The 20673-nt window shown below is 37.8% G+C and overlaps 1 protein-coding gene across 1 annotated transcript in view; it reads left to right on the plus strand.

Annotated features, from left to right (window-relative positions):
* ralgapa1 (Ral GTPase activating protein catalytic subunit alpha 1) overlaps nt 1–20673 on the plus strand; it is a 76144-nt gene that overhangs the window by 24156 nt on the left and 31315 nt on the right. The window contains 15 exon segments of the mRNA XM_030126915.1: nt 140–248; nt 2761–2871; nt 3005–3073; nt 3172–3309; nt 3425–3608; nt 5126–5244; nt 5368–5487; nt 6063–6681; nt 6866–6981; nt 7397–7521; nt 10199–10270; nt 11218–11341; nt 12690–12845; nt 16982–17140; nt 19898–20025. Of these exon segments, the coding sequence (XP_029982775.1) occupies nt 140–248; nt 2761–2871; nt 3005–3073; nt 3172–3309; nt 3425–3608; nt 5126–5244; nt 5368–5487; nt 6063–6681; nt 6866–6981; nt 7397–7521; nt 10199–10270; nt 11218–11341; nt 12690–12845; nt 16982–17140; nt 19898–20025 (2349 nt within the window).

Here is a 20673-nt window from a genome sequence, read left to right on the forward strand (position 1 = left end):
AAATGAATTACCTATACTTTATGTTTATTTATCCTCTTACACCTGTTTCTTTAAATATCTGCATATTATCATTATGTTGATGTGCATATGTGTTCACTGTGTGTTCTGTACCAGCTCACATTATCCTTTGCTTTGTCAGGTGTGTGGCCCTGTGCAGTCTGGGCATCTGGCTGTGTGAAGAATTGGCTCATGGGACACAACATCCACAAATTAAAGATGCACTCAATGTCATCTGTGTTACTTTGAAGGTCAGTCAGCTGTAATGATGATAATAATCTGTGTATAGCACCTTTCATATAGAAGACATGAAACTCAAAGCATTCTAAAAAAAAAAAAAAAAAAAAAAAAAGAAATTACTTGCGTCCAGATACTTCAGGTAAAGCTGACCACGGCAGAATTTAAATGCATAACAAAAATATACTAGACCATTTCTGTAACTATATCACAGACAGACTTTGTAGTAATGCAATAAGATACAGTTCCAGTTTAAACTAGAATATACAGAATACATAACATAAGTTGGAAGGTAAAACCCACTGAATACACTAAAATGGAAAATGAATACAGACTCACCACTTAAACCTTTTAAAGCCTTTTTAGAATACCAGTCTTGGACTTCAATGAGTATTTTGGTATGTATACAGTAAATGTGGTACTGTACTTATTAACAATGTAATGAAAGCTCAGAGTTAAACACAAACTAAAACTTTGTCACTGACTTGGTAAAGATCACATATCATCCAAGCTGAATATTATGATGTGTCCCTGTTTGCTGTGGTAATCTCTGTCTCTGACTGTGATCCAGTAAAATCACACCAAAGCAATGACTCGGAATCAAAGAAGCGAATGATTGGCTGTCTGTTACATTGACATACGCACACCACAGAAGTGCCTAAACATCTGTTCCTCCTCTTCTCTGGATTGGTTGGATTGAATTAATTAGGCTTAGTCTAATAACTCAATGCTGATTCCAGTGGCCATTTCATGATGTGCAACTACAAATAAAGTAGAGCAGTATGTAAATGTATTAATACACAAGACCATAAAAAAATTAAAGTAACACTTTTCTGTATATTTAAATGAAATTTGCATTTACTACTGTGTAGAGGATTCAGTTATCTTTATGTATATGTCTCTGATTAGAAGACAGAGATGTCTTCAGATTTGACTATAATTGACTGTGTTACTTTTCTGATTTACTGGACAGTTAAATTGTGAATGCGTCCTAACATTGCAGGCTCTGGAGTGTGATGGAAAACATTGTTGGAGATGATTGTTAGTGTTGAGAAATGGGGAAATAGCCTCAGTTGGTATTGTCTGTTTCAGAATAATACCGTCCAACATTTACTGTCTCATCTGAAGCCAAGTGGCTCTAGATGGACACAAACAGACACACACACACATACCTTTTCCACCTTGGAATCCCTAGCTTGTGTATCGGCAGCCAATGGCCCGCTAAGACACTACAGCAACACACCAACACACACTCGCATTCACTTACTCCTGGGAGCAAACCCTGGACCGTCAATATGTTTGGTCCTCCTTCAGATAGGAGACTAATCCAGAGGGAGTGCTGCAAGCTGTGTATCACACACACATGCACATCTTGTCCACTTTTGAATCTCTTGCCTTCGTACTAGCAGCCAGAAGCCTGAGCCATGGGCTCTGGGATATGTACATGCAACCACACATACACACACAGAGCTGGAGGGATTGTCATATGTCCATGCAGAGCCACTTCTTCCTGTCGTCCCTCTTGTGCTCCTACCCATCCTTTGGGCTTTTTAGAAGCACTGATCATCAGAAAATCCTGACTGGTCAGTAAACTGTCTCATTCATGCATAAGTGACATTTTATTGTGATCTAAAAGATAGAGACCCTAATTTAATATAAGCATTATATTAAAAATATATATCAAACTTTATTTATATATTTATAACGCATTTCATAGACTTGTGCAAGGTGCTTTACAGATGATTATATAAGACAGTACAAACCATGTGAAATATAATAATATGAAATAAAAATTTGATTAAATGCATCACAGACAGTGCATAAAACTCAAAAAATCCATGATTGCATGAAATAAAAATATTAGATTAGTGTATCATCTGGGATGTTGGCACAGTCTTGATGTTCTGGGATATAATGAAGTGAGTGTTGTCTCATTTAGTGCCATTTCATTTGAAGTTAAGGTTATTGGGTTAAAAGTCTTCTCAATCACTAGCTGTGATTTAAATCACTTTTTCTAAAGTGTCTCAACTTCACTCAACCTCAGAACCTAGCTTTAGTTTTTTGTCCATGTTTGTGGACAAGAGTTTCAAAGCTTTGTTTAAAAAAATTGAAAGCTGTCTACTGCAGAGATCATTTATTGGGGAAAAAGGATAAATGTGGACAAAAAAAAGACAAGAAAATGTTGTGTCATACTGTTTTTACTAGAGACAATATTTTTAGGCAAGAAAGCAGAACCTTCTTCTGTCCTGTGTCAGGAGGTTAATTTAGTTATTTAAAATGGAAAGTAAGCTGTACTTAATTGGTAAAAAGTAGAATTCAGTTGAATCTGTGAATAAAATATGGTAAATAAAGTGTATAATATATGTGAATGAAATGTATTACGTGTATTAAATCTGTCAGCCCAAATCTGTAAACCACTGAAGACCATTAAAGTTAGAATTTTCCTTATTCTAAATAATGTTTACAGTGATTGTTTCAAATGTACAAACCTTTGCAATGACACCAACATTGTCTTTTACTTCCCAGTATCCCAACAAGAACGTAGCACTGGTAGCGTCAGACATCCTTCACCTTCTGATCAGCTACGTGGATCACCTTCAGAAATTCCCCCCTGACACTCCAAAGAAGATCATAGAGGTGAAGCAATAGTTAATCATTTTCAAATGTTTAATTTTTGTATGATTAATTTGCAGTTACATAAACCTTTGTTACCTTACTGTTACTTCAATGATAAATATGTTTGTGTAATTCTCCCTTTTTTGTGTTTTAGATTTTGATTGCCACCATCACATATTTACTTCCTTCCACTGAGTCGTCTCCTCATGAACTTGATAAGAGGGTAACGATAACAAACAAGTTCTCATCTCTCTCTTTGGGTTGTCTCTTTGTATGACCTGTTTATCTGGACAGGTTTTCATGCGTGTGCTTGTGTTGCAGTTGGTGGTGTCTCTCCTGTTGTGTCTGTTGGACTGGGCCATGGCTTTGCCGCCAAAGACTCTCCTCCAACCTGTTCAAACACGAAGCCCTCCAGAGAGAGACCAACCAACCAAGACCCTTCTAAGCTGTATTTATAAGGTATGGACATGTCTGTGTGCCCTCATCATATTGATAGTCATGAACAGTAACATTATATGAAGCATCAGTGAAGAAAAAATGAAAAGCGTCCTTTTTCTTGTTCACATCTTTGCAGGTATTGCATGGCTGTGTGTACGGAGCACAGTCTTTCAACAGTCCAAAGTATTACCCACTGCAACTCTCAGACCTGCTGAATCCAGACTATGACCCCTTCTTACCATTGGAGAGCCTCAGAGAACCAGAACCTCTGCATAGCCCGGACTCTGAACGCTCCAGCAAACTGCAGCCTGTCACTGAAGGTACTTTATCCAACACCACAGAAAAACAACACACAGTTAAGGCCCATTGTAACCTTTGAGTGACAATATGATGTGTCAGTGTAGTTTTCAGGGTGGTTTTCATGGAAAAGTAGTGCAGGTGTTTTTTTTCACCAACTTGTCAGATGTATTGTTCACACACCAGAAACACAAACAAGAACAAATTGCAGGGGTTCTGTTCCTTAAATAGTCTATAATCCAACTATCAGAAATTTAGGCCGGCGTTATCAGTTGATTGGATTATGAAGTTAGTATTTCTTTTACAAAGTTATATCAATTTTAGCCTACTCAAGTTTATTTTTAGGAAGAATTTATATCAGTTGTATTGATTTATTAGAATGTACTCAGCTAGTTGCGATTAAGTGCTAACATGAGATCCCCCTCATCAAAAAGGTACTCCCAGAAGATATTACTTGAAATTTATGTTAATGTTATTTTCTTATAGACTTAATTCAGTGTAGAGAAAAGAAAACTTAATGCTTGGTTTATGTCCAATATGAATTTGAAGCCTCCTGGCTCTGGAGTTACATGGAAAATTTAAAAACGCCTTTGGCAAATATCTGTCACCAGTCAATGTAATTCTATTTTGACAGTGTGAGCATCACCAAGTCTCATGTGGATTAGAAATAGCTCTTAAATTCATAATGATCTAACAAACCTTAGGTTTAACTAGGCTAAACCTGTAGAAACCATGCAAAAGTCCATAATTTTTCTGTTTAGGTAAGCTATACACATACACCCACACATAAACTCACACTCATGACAGTATGACCCACAACCAGTCACAAAAGCCACTGTCGATCACCACAGATTAAGGAAGTTAGGTGTGAGTGTGTATGTATGTGACCGCACTGTGTGAGACCGTGTGAGTCAGTGTATTGTCTCCTGCTGGGGTCTACCAGGACACAGTGACTAGTCTAATGACTGGAGCACCCTGACAGGCCATGCCTCCTCTTTTCTCCTTACCTCTCTTCCGTCCTCCAGTCTTTACTTCTAATATTATTTTCTTTACTTCTATTATTCTATCAACCCTGTCCTCTGCTAATTTTCATCTCACTACTTTTATTCTTCACAGCACTGTCCTTTGTTTGTTTGTCTTCTGCTTCTTCTCCTTCTTCCTCCTGAGCTCTCTGGAGGTTTAGGGAGTCGTTGAGAATGCCTGGTCAATACATATCTGTACTCTGCACAGAGCCTTGTCAATAAGGAGCTGTTTGAAAAGCGTGTGTGTGTCACACTGTGTGTGTAATGATGTTGATTAGTCTGGATCTGCTGGCAGCACAGTGTGATGGCATTGGCTTCTTCTCAGCATGGGACAAACTATATACAAGCTGAATGTACTTCTAGGATTTACAGTAAATCCTAGAAGTTTGTGGATCTTTGAACCTAAATATCAAGTGTGAAGTTTGATTGATGACAGATTTATAGTATACGGTAGCCTAAGTGTATCTATATTTCTAATTGTATCCTGTTTTTCCACTATTTGTGTTTTGTCTTCACAGTTCGTAGCCGTATTCAGCAGGGTCTGGTTTCCATTGCTGCCAGAACAGTTATCACACACCTGGTCAACCATCTGGGACATTATCCAATGTCCGGAGGGCCCGCTACTCTGTCTAGTCAGGTACTGTTCCTGTGTTTTTAGATTTAATATCAGCAGGTTGCTGAGAATCATCCCTACAGCAAGATAATAAAGTCTTCATTTGACATTAAATGACACTTAACCTTTTGGCCCTCTATCCTCTAGGTGTGTGAAAATCAGGACAACCCGTACTCTGAGAGTGCAGATCTGGGGCCAGAACTCTTCCACTCACCAAACCTGCAGTTTCTGGTTCTAAATGGCTCTACACTGCTCTCTGTACTTCAGGTACTACACACTTTTTACAAATGTTGCATCAGTTTTTTTAAATAAGAATTTTCATACAATTTTATAATCATCTCTGGTGTCAGTTTGATGTTGCCTTAAGTCTGACCATATTGACTTAATCCCTCAGACATCTGTGAGTGTTATAATTTTAAAATTTATATAACTTTTTACTTTAATTATTAATGTTAATTTTACAAGTGCATAAGTAGTCAATTTTACCTTGTTTTTTATGTTTGACTTACTGCTTGCTGTAAAATGAATTACCCTTAAGGGATAAAGTACACCTTGACCTTGACTCACTTTGTTTAATTAATTTTCATGTCTAACTGAGTAATGTCTTGATTTATAGAAGCAAAAAAGTTCAGTTGAATGATATCATGGCCTGAATCTCTCTTCACAAAACTGCAGTTTATTAAAGTTCCAATATTATACCATTTTATTCTTGTAGTAACTAGTCCATTACTATGTCATCTTTGCATTAGCACCACAGTCAATATTTTCATCTGTGTTGCCTTGTTCATATCGTGAATGAATGTTTATTTACAATTCCGGATTCCTTTTTTTAAATTTTCCAGATCCGGTCAGAGTCTGGTGTACCAGGAGGCGGAATGACAGCCGGTCTGTCTTCTGCTCCCGCCTGCGTTCGTGTCATCATCCGAGATGTAGCCGGAAAGCACTCCTGGGACTCTGCAGTCCTTTACGGACCCCCACCTTGTTCCCCAAACAGTCCTGCTCATACACTTTTGACTCACACACAGTCTTCTCACATTGGGAACCTTCACTTACACACCCCGCCAGGCGGTCCGCCAAAAAGGATGGACGTAAAGAGAGAAGACAGTGTCGAAGAAGGTCAAGATGAGAGAGAGGAAGAGGAGGGAGGAATGGGAATGGAGGGGGAAGAGTTTCAGGGGGAGGAGGAGGGAGAAAAGAGGAAAGTCAGTGAAGAGGAGAAAGGAGAGCAAAGAGTAGTTGAAGGAGAAAATGGGCTGCAGGAGGAGGAGAAGGAGCACAGACTGGATGAGGAGGTGGATAGAGGAGAGCCAGGCTTAGAACAGATGCTAGCTCCACCATTGGCTAAACGCATGTGTCGGGAGGCGGTGCCTGCGTGGGATTCACTGAGGGAAGGAGACGACGCACTGGATGAGATGCTTCAGTACCTGGGATACTCCAGTCCTGAGTGTCTACAGAGAGCAGGTAGACAAACTGACTCAAAGTGTTTGTCAGTGACAACGTAACAAACTGCATCACATCAGAGCTTTCCACCTTTCTGTACCTTGATCTGGCACTAAATTAAGCTAATTACTTGTCTGAAATTGTAATGAGAATGAGACATAGTGACAATAACAACCCTTAACTTTGTCTCCTGATTGTTCCTCAGGCATGCCACTGAACATCCCCGCCCCTCCCCCAGCTTGCGTTTCAGAAAAGCAGGAGAACGACGTGATCAATGCCATTCTGAAGCAGAGTGCTGCTGAGAGAGAGTTTGTCCTTCATGTATGTAGCGTCCATATTGATACGATTTGACAAATGATTCCTTGATGTGTAATTAACTCTGGGCTCCTCATAAGATCAGTACAAACTGGCGTGTTATTTGTCTAAAGTACATCTAAAGCAGAGTAAATATAAACAGACTGATGGTTATCTTTCTTCTGTTGAAGTCATGTATATTGTGTATAATAGTCAAAACTAATACCCTGCATCAAATAGTTCTTGTTTTGAGTTTATCAATGGGTTACAGTTAGGGCGTCATTTACAGACAAATGTCACATTATGATGTTTTCTAAAATTCTTGGCTTCTGTCTAATAATCCCATGTGATATGTTCATAACTAACTTTAATATTTAAATGATTGTGACTGAAATGACTGTTTTTTAATGATCTTAATTGTGATTTTTGTTGCTTATTTCAGAGAGGTGAGGAGTTGAACATGAGAGCTGTGCAGCAGACTGAACCTGAGACTGAGACGTCGCAGTCAGCCTTCTACTACTGCAGACTACTGATTAATATACTGGGACTCAACTCCTGGGAGAAGAGGTGACATTCAACAGTTGATATTAAAAGATTTTACTGTTTTCATGTATTCACCTCCTTTTACAGACAATGATGTTTCTACACTACATCTCTGCTGTCAACCAGTAACTTGCAAATATAACTGCTGCTTTAGTTACATTAGTTTCTAGTTTGAACTGTGTTTGGTGGGATCCTCTTGTCAGTGGTGTTAGAGCAGTGGTCTCCAAACTTTTTCAACTTGAGATGCGATGAAGAAATTTTATGTCACAAAATGTGTCAAAAATACCTCGCAAATTGCCCAAGATTGACATTTTTTGTCACTTTTCTCTGCCGTTTTCTTGTCGTCTTGGTGCATCATTTTTGTCCTGTTGTGTCTTTTACATCATTTTAATCTTTATGTTTTTATATGTTGAGGTCACCATTTCTAAACTTTTCTGCTGAATTCACTTGTCACAACATAATTCACATACTATCCAACTGCTATACCTTCTCAGCAACAGTAACAGCTCTGTGACCTATTTTTCCCAACTCTGAGTTTGGAAAACAGGAAATGTCAGACAGTTTTAAAGCTGTTGAGATATTATTACAAAAAAAGAAAAATTACAACTAAATTTTTGGACTAAAAACCAGTAGAATTTACCCTCTGAGTAAACTGAATCTGTAACGTTCAGTGTTTAGTTTAGTGAGTGTATAACTGCCTGAAAATAAAAACGGATGTGTTTACTGAGCTTGACCTTTGACCTAAAATGACCAATATTTAATAACCTACCATCACAGTCCTTAGGAGCTCCTGCAGAAAAATCAGGGCGGTTGCTTCATAATTTTGTACACTAGACTTCTAACAATGTTGGTGAAAATATAAAAAAGTTTTTACAGATGTTGTGCCTGAAAAGGTTTTCTGTTAAAAGGCATGAGGATGTGTGTGTGTGGGGGGGGGGTTCTTTTTCTTCATGAAAATACATCAGGTGCTGCTTGAATGCTAATGACTTTTTTTTTTTCATAAAGTGTTTTGTGCTAATTAGACATCATGTTTTTCCATTCATATGTCAGAGTATTTCATCATCTCAATGACTGTGGGCTAAAACACACAATGTTAAGGTATCACTTTAAATGTGTCTGGCCAGCTAATGGACACTCATCACTCTTTATACTTTATCCAGTGAATTACACCATCTGCATTCAGCCAGTACAATAGATTTCTTAACAGACTACGCATCAGTGTGTGTGTGTGTGTGTGTATGTGTGTATATGTGTGTGTTGGAGAGAGTGTCATAATGACTATAGTACTCTATTGATCAAGCTCAACCCATTTGGAGTTAGAATAAAAAGGCAGTAGTAGAAGAAAAGAATGATGGAGAGAGAAGTGGCGCATCAGAAAACAGGATGAATGTGGCATGTGTATTCATCACGTACGAGAAAAACAAAAATTGAAATGGAGTAAAGTAAGTGAGAGAATATGGAGGAGGAGAAAAGGGAAGAGAAATTTGGAGGACGTAAAGGAAAAAACAGAGTGACAGATGAGGAGAGATTGACTAATTATCTGTTATTGTCCCCTTATGTCTCTCCAGGTATTCATATGGGGTATTACAGACACTAAGATACTGACATTCACCCCTGTGTCGCTGTGTGCGGATGTGTGTGTGTGTGTGTGTGTGTGTCTTCATGTGTGTGTCCCCTTTTATGCTTTTCCCTATAATCCAGGGTGTAAATGGAGTCTTTGAGAGCAGAGAATGAGGCCATTACCAAGTATCAGTTTAATAAAGAGCAAATTGCTCCCTCTTTCTGTCTCTCTTTCTCTCTCTTTATCTACTGCTCTTTCTCTTTTTTTCTGCTCTAAGAGCGACAAGAATGACGTGTCATTATCAGTCCACTCCAAGCTTCACTGCTCGAGTCTTGGTTTTATGTCAGGGGTGCGGAGGTTGGCAACCAGCCCCTGGAACATTTTCAACAGTCCCTCGACGAGTTAGTTGGCATAAAAAGGTTTTGCTTTGTTTTAAGAGTATTTACTCTTTCCCCTAAGAGTAGTGTTACTTTTACCAAAACTAATATATAATAGTTAATAATAATAATAATATCCAGTTTTCAGTTTGTATTAAAAGCCAGCTGCAGTTAGGAAAAATAGAGGGGTGCATGAAGCGCTATAGTATAAATGATGCTATAATCTTGTGTTTTGTCTGGCAACAAGATGACAATCTAGTGTGTAGTACAAAAAGAAAAAAAGAGATTTTTGAAAAGCTCAAAACTCTGGTGTGGAGCACCAACATAATCTGCAGCATGTTTAAAAACAAATGTGCTCAATTTGGAGACTCCTTCTCTATTGTAAACAGGGATCTTTTCTTTTTCTCTTTTCAGTGGGAATGCATAGCCTGACTTAACACTTACAGAAGTAGAGAAATGTAGTGAAGTGCCAGAAAACAATTTTGTGCTGCATTTTTTGTCAGCTGTGTGTTAAATCATGTTTGTATTATTTTGTTTTTCTGTCCCTTTTTTGGTTGTTTTCACCAGAAGCCCTGCCAGCTCTACACCATGTCCTATTAGCTGGCACGTGGTTGGTTGTTTTCTTCCAGGAAATAGTGACAAAAACAGGCAACTCGTCAATTACAAGAGAAGCCTGTAGTAGTCAGATAGTGGCAGACAGAAAGGTTTAACTATAACTTTAGATAATTATTCCGAACCTGTTCTCCATGTGTTTGTCTTGCAGGAGTAACTTTCATTTGCTGAGAAAGAATGAGAAGTTACTGAGAGAGCTGAAAAACCTGGATTCACGGCAGTGGTAAGAGTATATGAAATGTCTTTGTCTTTAACTATATTGTCTCCTATCTACTTTTCCCATCTTTCTCATTTGTTCTCTCTTCACAACTGCTTAACAGTAACAACTTTAAGAGTCATAACATGGTTCTAACAATATCGTACTTTAGGGATAAGTAAGAAATATTGCTGTACAATTTTATGTTGGATATTTTAAGAGCTTCAATTAATTAAATGACTATTGATTTAATTAATAATTATTGTTTTGATAATCAGTTAATCAGTTAGAATAATAAGAATCAAAAAGATCAGACTTCTTTTTAAATTTGAGTGTTTTCTGGTGTCTTTTTAATAACTCGAACAGATTTATTAGAAAACATGCTGAACTTTCAACTTTCTGTACGATTACACCACTACTGTTAGGAATTCAGAAACAGTTCTGGTGCATCCCATTTCTTCCTTTTTCTCTGAGTAATCTGTGTGATTTTTGCATAAAATGAAGCACGCCGTCCCAATATTAAACATGGCTGTGTGGTTTCTCTTAAGCCCTTTCCTACGCCGTCCTTCTTGGCAGCCTGTAACTTTTTGCAAATAGCTAAAAAGGAAAAAATGACAGTAGAGTGTGTTCAATCGAGCGTAATCTGCTGTTAAAAACAGAGGAAGAAGGCGAATAAAAGAATAATGTCCCTTCACGTACTAATGGACAGATTTCTCCTTTTGTTCCCTTTCCTTCCACTTTCTGCTTCTGATAATGAGCACAAGACATCCCAGGGCATCACAGTCTATATAACAGAAAGGGCTTTTTACCACTATCTCCCACTGTCTTTTCAAAGAGCATCTCCAGACTGTGGGCAATTTTGAAACAAGCTGCAGGGTTAAAGGGGACGCTGTTGCACAGTGTTTGTGAATGGATAGACTTTTTCTCATCATTTAACCTGTTGGTCATTATCGTCTTCTGTCGTTGTCTTCTAGCCGTGAGACGCATAAAATAGCAGTATTTTATGTGGCTGAAGGCCAAGAGGACAAACACTCAATATTAACCAACACAGCGGGCAGCCAGGCTTATGAAGACTTTGTCTCTGGACTAGGCTGGGAGGTAAGAACACATTTAAGTTAAACACTGCTGTAACTTCATAATATTTTTTTTTTACATAGTTCATTGAAATTGAATGAAATTAACCCTATAATGCCAAACGTATCATATTTGATACATGAGTTTTTAAGCCCTCTACATGACCAGTGTGATATTTTTTTTTCTTGAAAAACCTGATGTATGCAATTAGATACATGCAATACACAGATAATCCACCAGGGGGGACAAATTTGTTCACCAGACGCCTTTCCAGTGACACTACAAGATTGTCATAAATGAGGAAGGAGGCAGAAGTTTGCCAGTTTTGAAAAGGAATTACCAATTTTTTAGACATGTTTGTGTTATATGATGGGTTTTTTTTTTGGTGTGTGTGTTTTGTTTAAAAATAATATTTGAGCATTGAGACCCAATGTATCAAATATGGTACAAAATTGAAACTCATACATGGAAATGGATATTTGAAAAAAAAAAAAAAATTGGGGTTGTTCAGAAGGACCAATAAAGGCTCCGGTTTCAAAGAATGGGCATTTTCTGTCAATGATTTAATGGTTCAGGCTTTACAGGGTTAAAACTTATGGGGCAAACTGTGCAGAGATCTGTTAGTGGTGGTAGCTGATGTAGAGTATGAATATCATGAATAAATTATCAAAGTAAATATTTTCTCATGGATAAATACCTGAACAATACACTCAACTCCACCACTTAACCCAGCTGTATTCATCCTGACTGCTCATATAGTCTCGTAGGTCTCGTAGTACTTGTGGCATCTTCAGTTAACACACATAAAATTTGTCTGCATTTTTGTAGCCCATTGTGTTACCAAACATAATGAACTGCTCAAACCATTACTATTTAGCCATAAACGACTAATTCACCTTATTAGTATTATTGTCACTTGCATTTTTTCCACTTGGGTGCACATTTGTTACGGTAAAAACAGAACAGAAATGAAACAAATCAAGTCATCTCTATTTACCTTATGAATATTGATCATTAACAATGGAGGGCTTCTAAATTAGGCATGTTTCTGTGTTGCTCTGTATAACTGAGCAGACAAAGAACAGACTGTGTTTGGCAGCACTGGTGAAATTTGACCTTTTACATGCCTTTAATTTTTCTGCTTTGGTGCATCATGAAATGTTTTGAGTGAAGTATATTGTAGGTAAATTATGTTACTATGAAGAATAAATTCAACACTGAAAATCTGTTAAAAATGGTCATCATAGTTAGCAGAAATGGTTACTTCAAATTGAATGAATATGTTTTTAATGCCTTTATAACTAGACAGAAAGTAAATGTTTTCAGTTGTGTTCTGCCCCCTCATGGTTGTGTGTTTTTTTTTGTGTGTAAGGTGGATCTCACCACTCACTGTGGCTTCATGGGAGGTCTGCAGCGGAATCGCAGCACAGGCCAAACCACGCCTTACTACGCCACATCCACTACCGAGGTCATCTACCACGTCTCCACTCGCATGCCCCACGATCAGGACCACAATCTCACCAAGAAGGTAACACACACCCATCTGACGTAGTGCTGTGTTTGCTGTTGTGTGTTAATGAAGCGTAATTAACCTGTTTGTTTGTTTGTTGGGTAAATCCAAACAAACTGCCCCAATCTAATATTCAGAATCAGGTTGACAGTTTGATGGGAACATGGTTTCTTACTCTCAAGCTCTCCACATCTGCCTGTAATCTATTTTTACTGTTCTTTTCTGTCTAAGTGTTATGAGAGTAATAAATAATAATACGCTCATTTCACTCCTTTAATTTAATGTGGTGAGGAGACAGGAGGAAAAAAATCTCTTTTCATTTTCCCACTTCCTTCTATTCATTCTATTCACTCCCCTTCTTTGAATGACAAGTGGTCACAGGCTGCTGCGCACACAGTAGTACACACCTAATACAGACCATTTAGTTGATTTCATTGTTTAAGTACACAAATGTTTACAATAATTCTTAAAAGCATTCAATACCGCATTTATGCGTGGTGTGTTTTTTTTTTTTTTTTTTTTAAATCCGTGTCTAGGCAGGTTTATTGTTTGTGTGTGTTCGTGTGGGTATGTGTGCAACTGTGCACACCTGTCAACCCCCAGGCACTGGGCGCTCTGCACATGGCCATAATGTCCCTTTAATCAGATCATACTTCCTGCTTCTCGGCCTATCACGTCGCTGCAGGCTCCTGATTGGATTATCAGCGCCTGGTCCGACACCATCCGTCTCCCTGATCAGCTGATGGCCCCATCAAACACGCATACTCACATACACGCACACACCATGAACATGTTTAACTTGACACAGACACACATCCACAAACGGCTTTAGTCGCATCAGTCTGCACAAATCAGCGCAACTACAAATTTGTGTTTATGTAGACGTTGAAGCCACACAGGCTATCAAATACAAAGTCTGACCAGTGGATACACAAACAGGTTAAACTGACAGACACCACACGTTTCCATACTGGCACACATTTATCATTTGCCTCCCACCCATCGCACATACACAACAACACTTGCTGCAGTGTGATTTTAGCCTTTTGCAGGGCATTTGTCCAGTTGTCTCTCTTTGCAGTGTGTCCTGGTCCTCTCATTCCACATCTGCTTGAAACACGATTAGAAGGATTAAAGCTGCGTTACACCGAGTGACAGAGATGACATCACTCTGGTCTCAAACCGATTTTTCGCGTTTCCAGAGCCAAAGAACCTGGTTCCCAAGCAGCACCGACACTTGCTAGGCTAGAATCAACACCCGCCTATATCAGGAGGCAGGTGCAGGACTATGGTGAGCCACAACAACAGATAAATCTATGTGGCCACCATTTTTTTCTTTTTTCTTTTTTTTTTTTTTCAACAGAGCTAGTATCAGGTTTAGTCCGATTAATTAAAAGAAGGAAAGACAGAACTGCAGTGTAGACATGGAACTGACACTACAAGGACTTAGAGAAAACATTGGCATGGACTGTAACACAATGTAACAAAAATAACACTGATGCCTATTGTGAGTGTGGTGGAATCATATTTAGATTACTTTAAAGGCCTAATTCACTAATGTTAAAATATGTTATTATTATTATTAATAAGAAGAAGAAGAAGAAAAAGAAAAAGAATGCTTTTTGGAAAATGAGAACTAGCCTGTTGGTAACAGTCACCATCATTGTCTTGCTATTTTTTTGAAAAATATTAGAAAATTTAGGAAAAGAATAAAGTTCTCATTTTAATTACACAAAACAGAAAAATCCAAGTAATTGAAAAATACAAACAAATGCACACATATGCATAAAGGGGCTCTTAACATAGCCACCTACAGTTTTGTGCAATAGTATATGACAAAGGTTATGATAAAAATAATAATGGGAACTATCCATACAGTGTGTAGATTTAGAGTCAGCTAAACCTTCTCAAATTATGACTGTTCTTTTTATCATGACTAAGGGTATCACCAATACTTTGAACCAGAACTTAAAAATGAGTTTTCTTCTTTTTCTAGAACATTAAATGTAATTATTTTCGCTGTAATCGGACTATATAGGAAATAAGGTGTTGCTGCATGTTCATTTGTGCTTTCAGAGACAGTATTTGTTGGAGTTTAATGAATGAAGCCATAGCTTGAGAGTCTTCCATCAGTCAAAAAAATAACATTAACTTGACAAACAAGCAGACAGAAGGAGACAAAGGTCAAAACTGTGTGGCTCCGCGCTCATATTTCCAGTTCCAAGCCCACCTACGTTACCAACTTATATACAGTGTCTGGAAGGAAACAAATATACAATTACTAGGAAACAAACAGCAACAGCCATTCCCCAATACATAATTTAACAAAATTTCATACATGCCAATCATAAACTCATCCTCAAATGTCAAAATTCATGACATGAACTTCAAATTAATACATAATGTAAATTAATGTTATGACTGGCAAATTATTCACTTACGAAATCAAATATGATATTTTAATCTATGATGCTCATTAAGGCTCCTGTAGTATTCAAACATTTTTTGTCTGGGATCTCCCAATAGTGCTTCTTTCTAATTATATTAAATTACTGGCTGTTCTCCCGTTGCGCCCAGGCACATACAGTAACATGGTGACACAGCTCTACCGTATATCTCCAGCCTATGGAAGGTTTGCAGGTCAAACCAGCTCCACACCACTCTAGTACCAGCCTTGAAGTAGCGCTACATCAGTGGAAACAGCCTGTCAGAAGACCACATGAGTCGGCCCGATTAGCCTACATCAGCTGATTTGTATTGACACCCTAGAAATATACCTTAAAGATCATTATTCTCATACTACAAATAATAATGCAAGAGCCTGTCATTTTTCACTATCAGTGTGAGTTGTCTTGGCAACGCAGTGTGAGAAGGGAAGTCACTCTGGAAGATTCACATCTTTTCGAAATGTGATTAATAGGTATCTATTCAGGGAAATGTCAGACAAATTCAACCTGTAAGTAATCTGCAATAGTTATTACTTAATCAGCTTATCGCAGTTGTTTGTACAGATTCCACAACAGTTGGATGAAGATAAGCAAAATATCATATTTCAATCAGTATTTCCCCATCGTTGTGTTCTGTTTGGAATTGCTTCTGCTATTTTAATAATGCCGTCATGTCGAGCCCACTTGCTCTGCTGTGGTTTGACAGTACCTGAGTGGAGAATTAGAGGGGTTTATTTGACTGACCAAGTTTTCTTCATGATGTATACGTGTATTATTAAACTGTCAGGCTTATTCTATAATAATGGCATAAAATGAACAGAAAAAGACATTTAATTTCATCTGCATATTTCTGCACACCTAAAAGGTAACAGATGTATTGAATTAAGGTTATACAGAAAAACAGTGAGGAAAAGTCCTTCAGCTACATCGAGGTCGAACAGAAACTGTGTCATAAAAAAGAAGCGAGAGACTATGGGGGTTCTCTCTCATTTTCTTTCATTATAATTGGTAACAAATTTCACCACCCTAAAACTCTTCCTGTAAGTCAGTGTGTCAAGAAAAATGGCAAATAAGGTTCTCTTTGTTATTCAGTCATGTTTGGAATTCCAAGAGAGTTGATGACTGAGCACCAATCTACCTACAGTGAACACACACTTGTAGTGAAATACACATTGAAGAGAAATCGTCCTCGGTGTGTGTTCTCCTCGGGGCCGAGGCCGACGGCAGCGGCCTTCTGACTGTGTGAGACACCAGACAAGCAGAGACACGTGGGAGGATGGGGTGTGTGTGCATTTTTGCAGACATCAAGGTTAATGACAGAGCTGTCACCAGTGCTGATTGTAGCCCACCAACTGAATCTGAGCCACACACAGACACACACATACGGCATCAGACTTGATCCCATCGCTCTTCCAGCCCGCACTCAATCTTTCCGCAGATTCACTCTATCTTCTTGTCCACTCTCTATCTTCACACAGTCACTTCATCACCCCCAGGGCCACCTAATGCACATCCACACAGTCTGAATGAAGCCTTGGGTTTATGATTGATACAGTCTATCTACCCATTTGTGTTCGGCATTGACTTACAGTTTGTGTGTTTATGCTGCAAGGAAGACAAATGTAATATGTTTATTCTAGGATCTAGTTTTGATTTTAGAATAAATTTTTCTTTATTCTTCTCTTTTGTGCCCCCGTCCCCCCGCAGCTCAGACACCTGGGTAACGACGAGGTTCACATCGTTTGGTCAGAACATTCCAGAGACTACCGTCGGGGGATCATCCCCACTGAGTTTGGAGATGTCCTAATCATCATCTACCCCATGAAGAACCATATGTACTCTATCCATATACTGAAAAAACCAGAGGTAAACACAGTGTTACATGTTACTAAATATAAAGGCCAAAAAATTAGTCTTTAAAGTCTAATCATGTTAAAGATAACATCAGGTTCAATTGGAGCCAATTGTTGATATTGGGCTTCAACTGTAAAATAGTTCAAAACTTAAAAATCAAGGACAACATTTCTAAAGATTCCATTACTTTTTGTGGTCCAAGAATCTCCACAATGATTCACAGCCTATAAGCTCATATGGATTTCAAATACCAATAAATTATGAAGTTATTAAAGTGTTTTCTACAGATTTTAATGCAGATATGTAACAACAAAATAGCACAATGTAAATGTAAAACCCTGACATTTAGTTCCGTTATAAAATTTTCACAGGATTCAGAGTTGAAAAGGAAAATAAAGATCTATGGAGAAAGTTTTTAATATTACCTATACTATAAAATGGGATTTACGGTAAACTTATGCATTTTCCCATTTCAGGAATTGTTAACTTCTGTTACCTGAGCCCTGGCCTGTGTGTGTCCTTACACATTACATTTTTCAGTGACTTTTCAAAAAACATTTGGCAATTTCACTTAATTCCATTTCCTCTCCCAGTTTTTCATGACCGTTGAGACACTAAAAATTGCACCTGAAATCACTTTTTTTTTCTTTTCATTTAATTTACTTTTCTGTTTGTTTTTTTTAAATGGGTTCAGTTAAACTATTATCTGCACTCTAACAACAACAGTACCTGGGATTTTGTGGGGGGAGAGGGGCGTTAAGGAGGCAATGATATCTGATTGAGCTACCTGCCTTTTCCTGCTATAAACTACTGTTACCATATTGGCTGTTAAAAATCAGTCAACCTCTAACTGTAATGAAAACTGAGATCAAAATTACGCAGAATTTCCAATGAGTCATGCAGCAATACGAGTTATGCAACAGGTTCAATGTATAGTTATGACTGATTAACGCAGAGGGGAACTGAGATGTCATTCTGGATTTTACTGATGAGTTAGATGTGAGATAAACGCCTTTTCTAATCATAACAAATACCCGCCAACACTTAATTTTAATTGCAGTTACTGTATGTCAAAACTTTACCGAGGTCATGAAGAGACACCAATAAGTTGTCAGATGTTTTCCACTTAAAGGAGTGATATTTTGCTTTTTTAAATGGAATTATGCATTTTAAAACATTTCCCTGTGGTCTACATAAACTGTAAATGCTATGCTTGGGTCTGAATTCTTCATTAATTCAACTCCACAGGTCCATCTTCAACCCTATTTCTGAGTAATGACACCAGAAAGGTCGTTTTGAGCGCTGGCCCTTTAAATGCACATGAGCCACTTCACACCCAACCCCTCCAGGTTTTTGACTGTGCTTCTCTGTCCCGTTCAGTCACTTGTGTTCATCAATACAACCAACAACAGAACATTTTAGGTAATCGGCTTGAATTTTGTACATATTTTCAGTATGGACTACAATCGCTGCTGCTTACAAACAATTATGTCGATTCGGGGAAATGCTCGTTAAAAGTCTTGACCTTATTTGTGCAAATGTCGTGATGTAACTAGTTGTAGACTTAACAAATTAAGACAGAATTAAAACAGGTTGTAGAAATCCACTCGATTTTTGCCAAAATGAATATAAAGATAGCTTTGCAGCACCTGGAGGGTTCAAATTCAAACTTTATGAACTATTAGGGTCCAAATACACAAATAAATGTACCAAAGACTAATAAAAGTAGGTTTAGCTAAATATGACCCCTTTAATTCATTCAAGAGAAGTTCTGTTGTCTTTGGGTTCAGTTATAGTAAAATAAAATTTTACAGTAGCGCATGTATTTTACTTGGTTCTAATTACAGCCGCAAAATTAATTGAAACACAATCACACTGTCAGCATATACAGATGCAATTGCAAAAAGTGTCATTTTAAAAAGCTGGGGTGCGTATGGTGTGGATTCAGTGACAAAATGTGTACTGCGTCACCATATTTTTACATTTTTAATACTGCTTGAGTTGTCTATGTGAGTCGAAAAGATACTCATCTCAAAGTGCTCAGAAATGTGGAGTAAATTCTCCACAATAATTACAGTATGACTTGTTCACCAAACTGTGCAGCCTTAGTTATTAAACACAGATGAGACGTCGAGTGTGTGTTTGCTTGACTGACAATCCTTGGGAGAGTTTTTGCTCTTGAGTCTTGCTGCTCTGCTTAATGTATCAGTCTAAAACACACAGACATTAATACCACAGCACTGATAGCATAACTCTATTTCAGACAAGACCTAACACAATAAAATGCTGCTTTTTTTCTGTGTGACATAGATACCACAGCACTAATAACATAACCGTATTCTGTTTCATTCATTCTACAAGCAAAAATATTGAATTATCATGAATCCAAAAACAAGTTAGATAAGATATTCTCTTTGTTGTCCTCCTGAAAGCACTGTATTCAGTCATAGAGTGCATGGCTTGGAGTTCTGGTCTACCAATAAATTCAATAAAAACCCTGACATTATTCTCTTTGGTGGATTCCACAAGCAAAGGATTGAATTAAATAAGAAAACCATAGCCTGAATCGAATAGTTCATCATTTAAGAAGAACGGTCATGTCCGTCATTACTTGTCAGGCTTGGTTCATGAAATCCCAATATTTTCTTCAATCTAATATCTCAATATTGGTCTGTATGGATGAAGTATTATTTATAAAAGTAAAAAAGAAGGACTGATAATACCTCTGCCTATTTTTCTGTCTGTCCCTGCTTGTTTTTGTGTGTGAAGGTGCCGTTCTTTGGTCCACTTTTTGACGGTGCTATAGTGGACATGAAGATTTTACCCACTATGGTCAGAGCTACAGCCATCAACGCCAGCCGAGCCCTTAAATCCCTCATTCCTCTATATCAAAACTTGTATCCTTTAAGAAAAACAGTGGACACTGGGGATCAGAAGCTGAAGGGTAGGTCACACTATCCTTATCCTAGTTTTTGTTTATTGTTACGGGGAACCATGGTATCAATACATGTTTTTTAGACCGTGCAACTGCTTTAGTTCACTTGAATGATGTTGCTGTAAATTTATGTTCACATTTTCTCAGAAACTTCCCAAAGGGGCATTTAAATCATTTCAGAAAGAGACAACTTGCATTTAGCAAAGTGTTTGATTCTCCTACTGCTGATCTTTTTCCTTGGTCAGCCCCTGTATCTCCACATATATATATATAGGAGAACTCATACTGTAAGCAAAGAATTGAAAACCATTACATTCATATACATTGTACCATGTGGTGTGTACACTATTGGTTAAACATTTTAAAACACCTTTATTTTCATAAAAGGAAAATCTGTCCATGAATATACTACTCTCTACAGTGCAGCTCTGTCCAAATAATGCTTCAGAAACACTTTTCTAGTATTGCTTTTACACAAGTAATAAAATTTTGGACAGTTATATGCGTTGTACCATAAACTGTAAATAATCTTTCTAAATCACAAGTAACCATGTGGTTTCCTCAACTCTCACCCAAGAAGGAAAAATTGTCTTTAAAGAAATATTTATTT

Source organism: Sphaeramia orbicularis, chromosome 22 (genome assembly GCF_902148855.1).
Source record: "Sphaeramia orbicularis chromosome 22, fSphaOr1.1, whole genome shotgun sequence".
Classification (NCBI taxonomy): Eukaryota; Metazoa; Chordata; class Actinopteri; order Kurtiformes; family Apogonidae; genus Sphaeramia; species Sphaeramia orbicularis.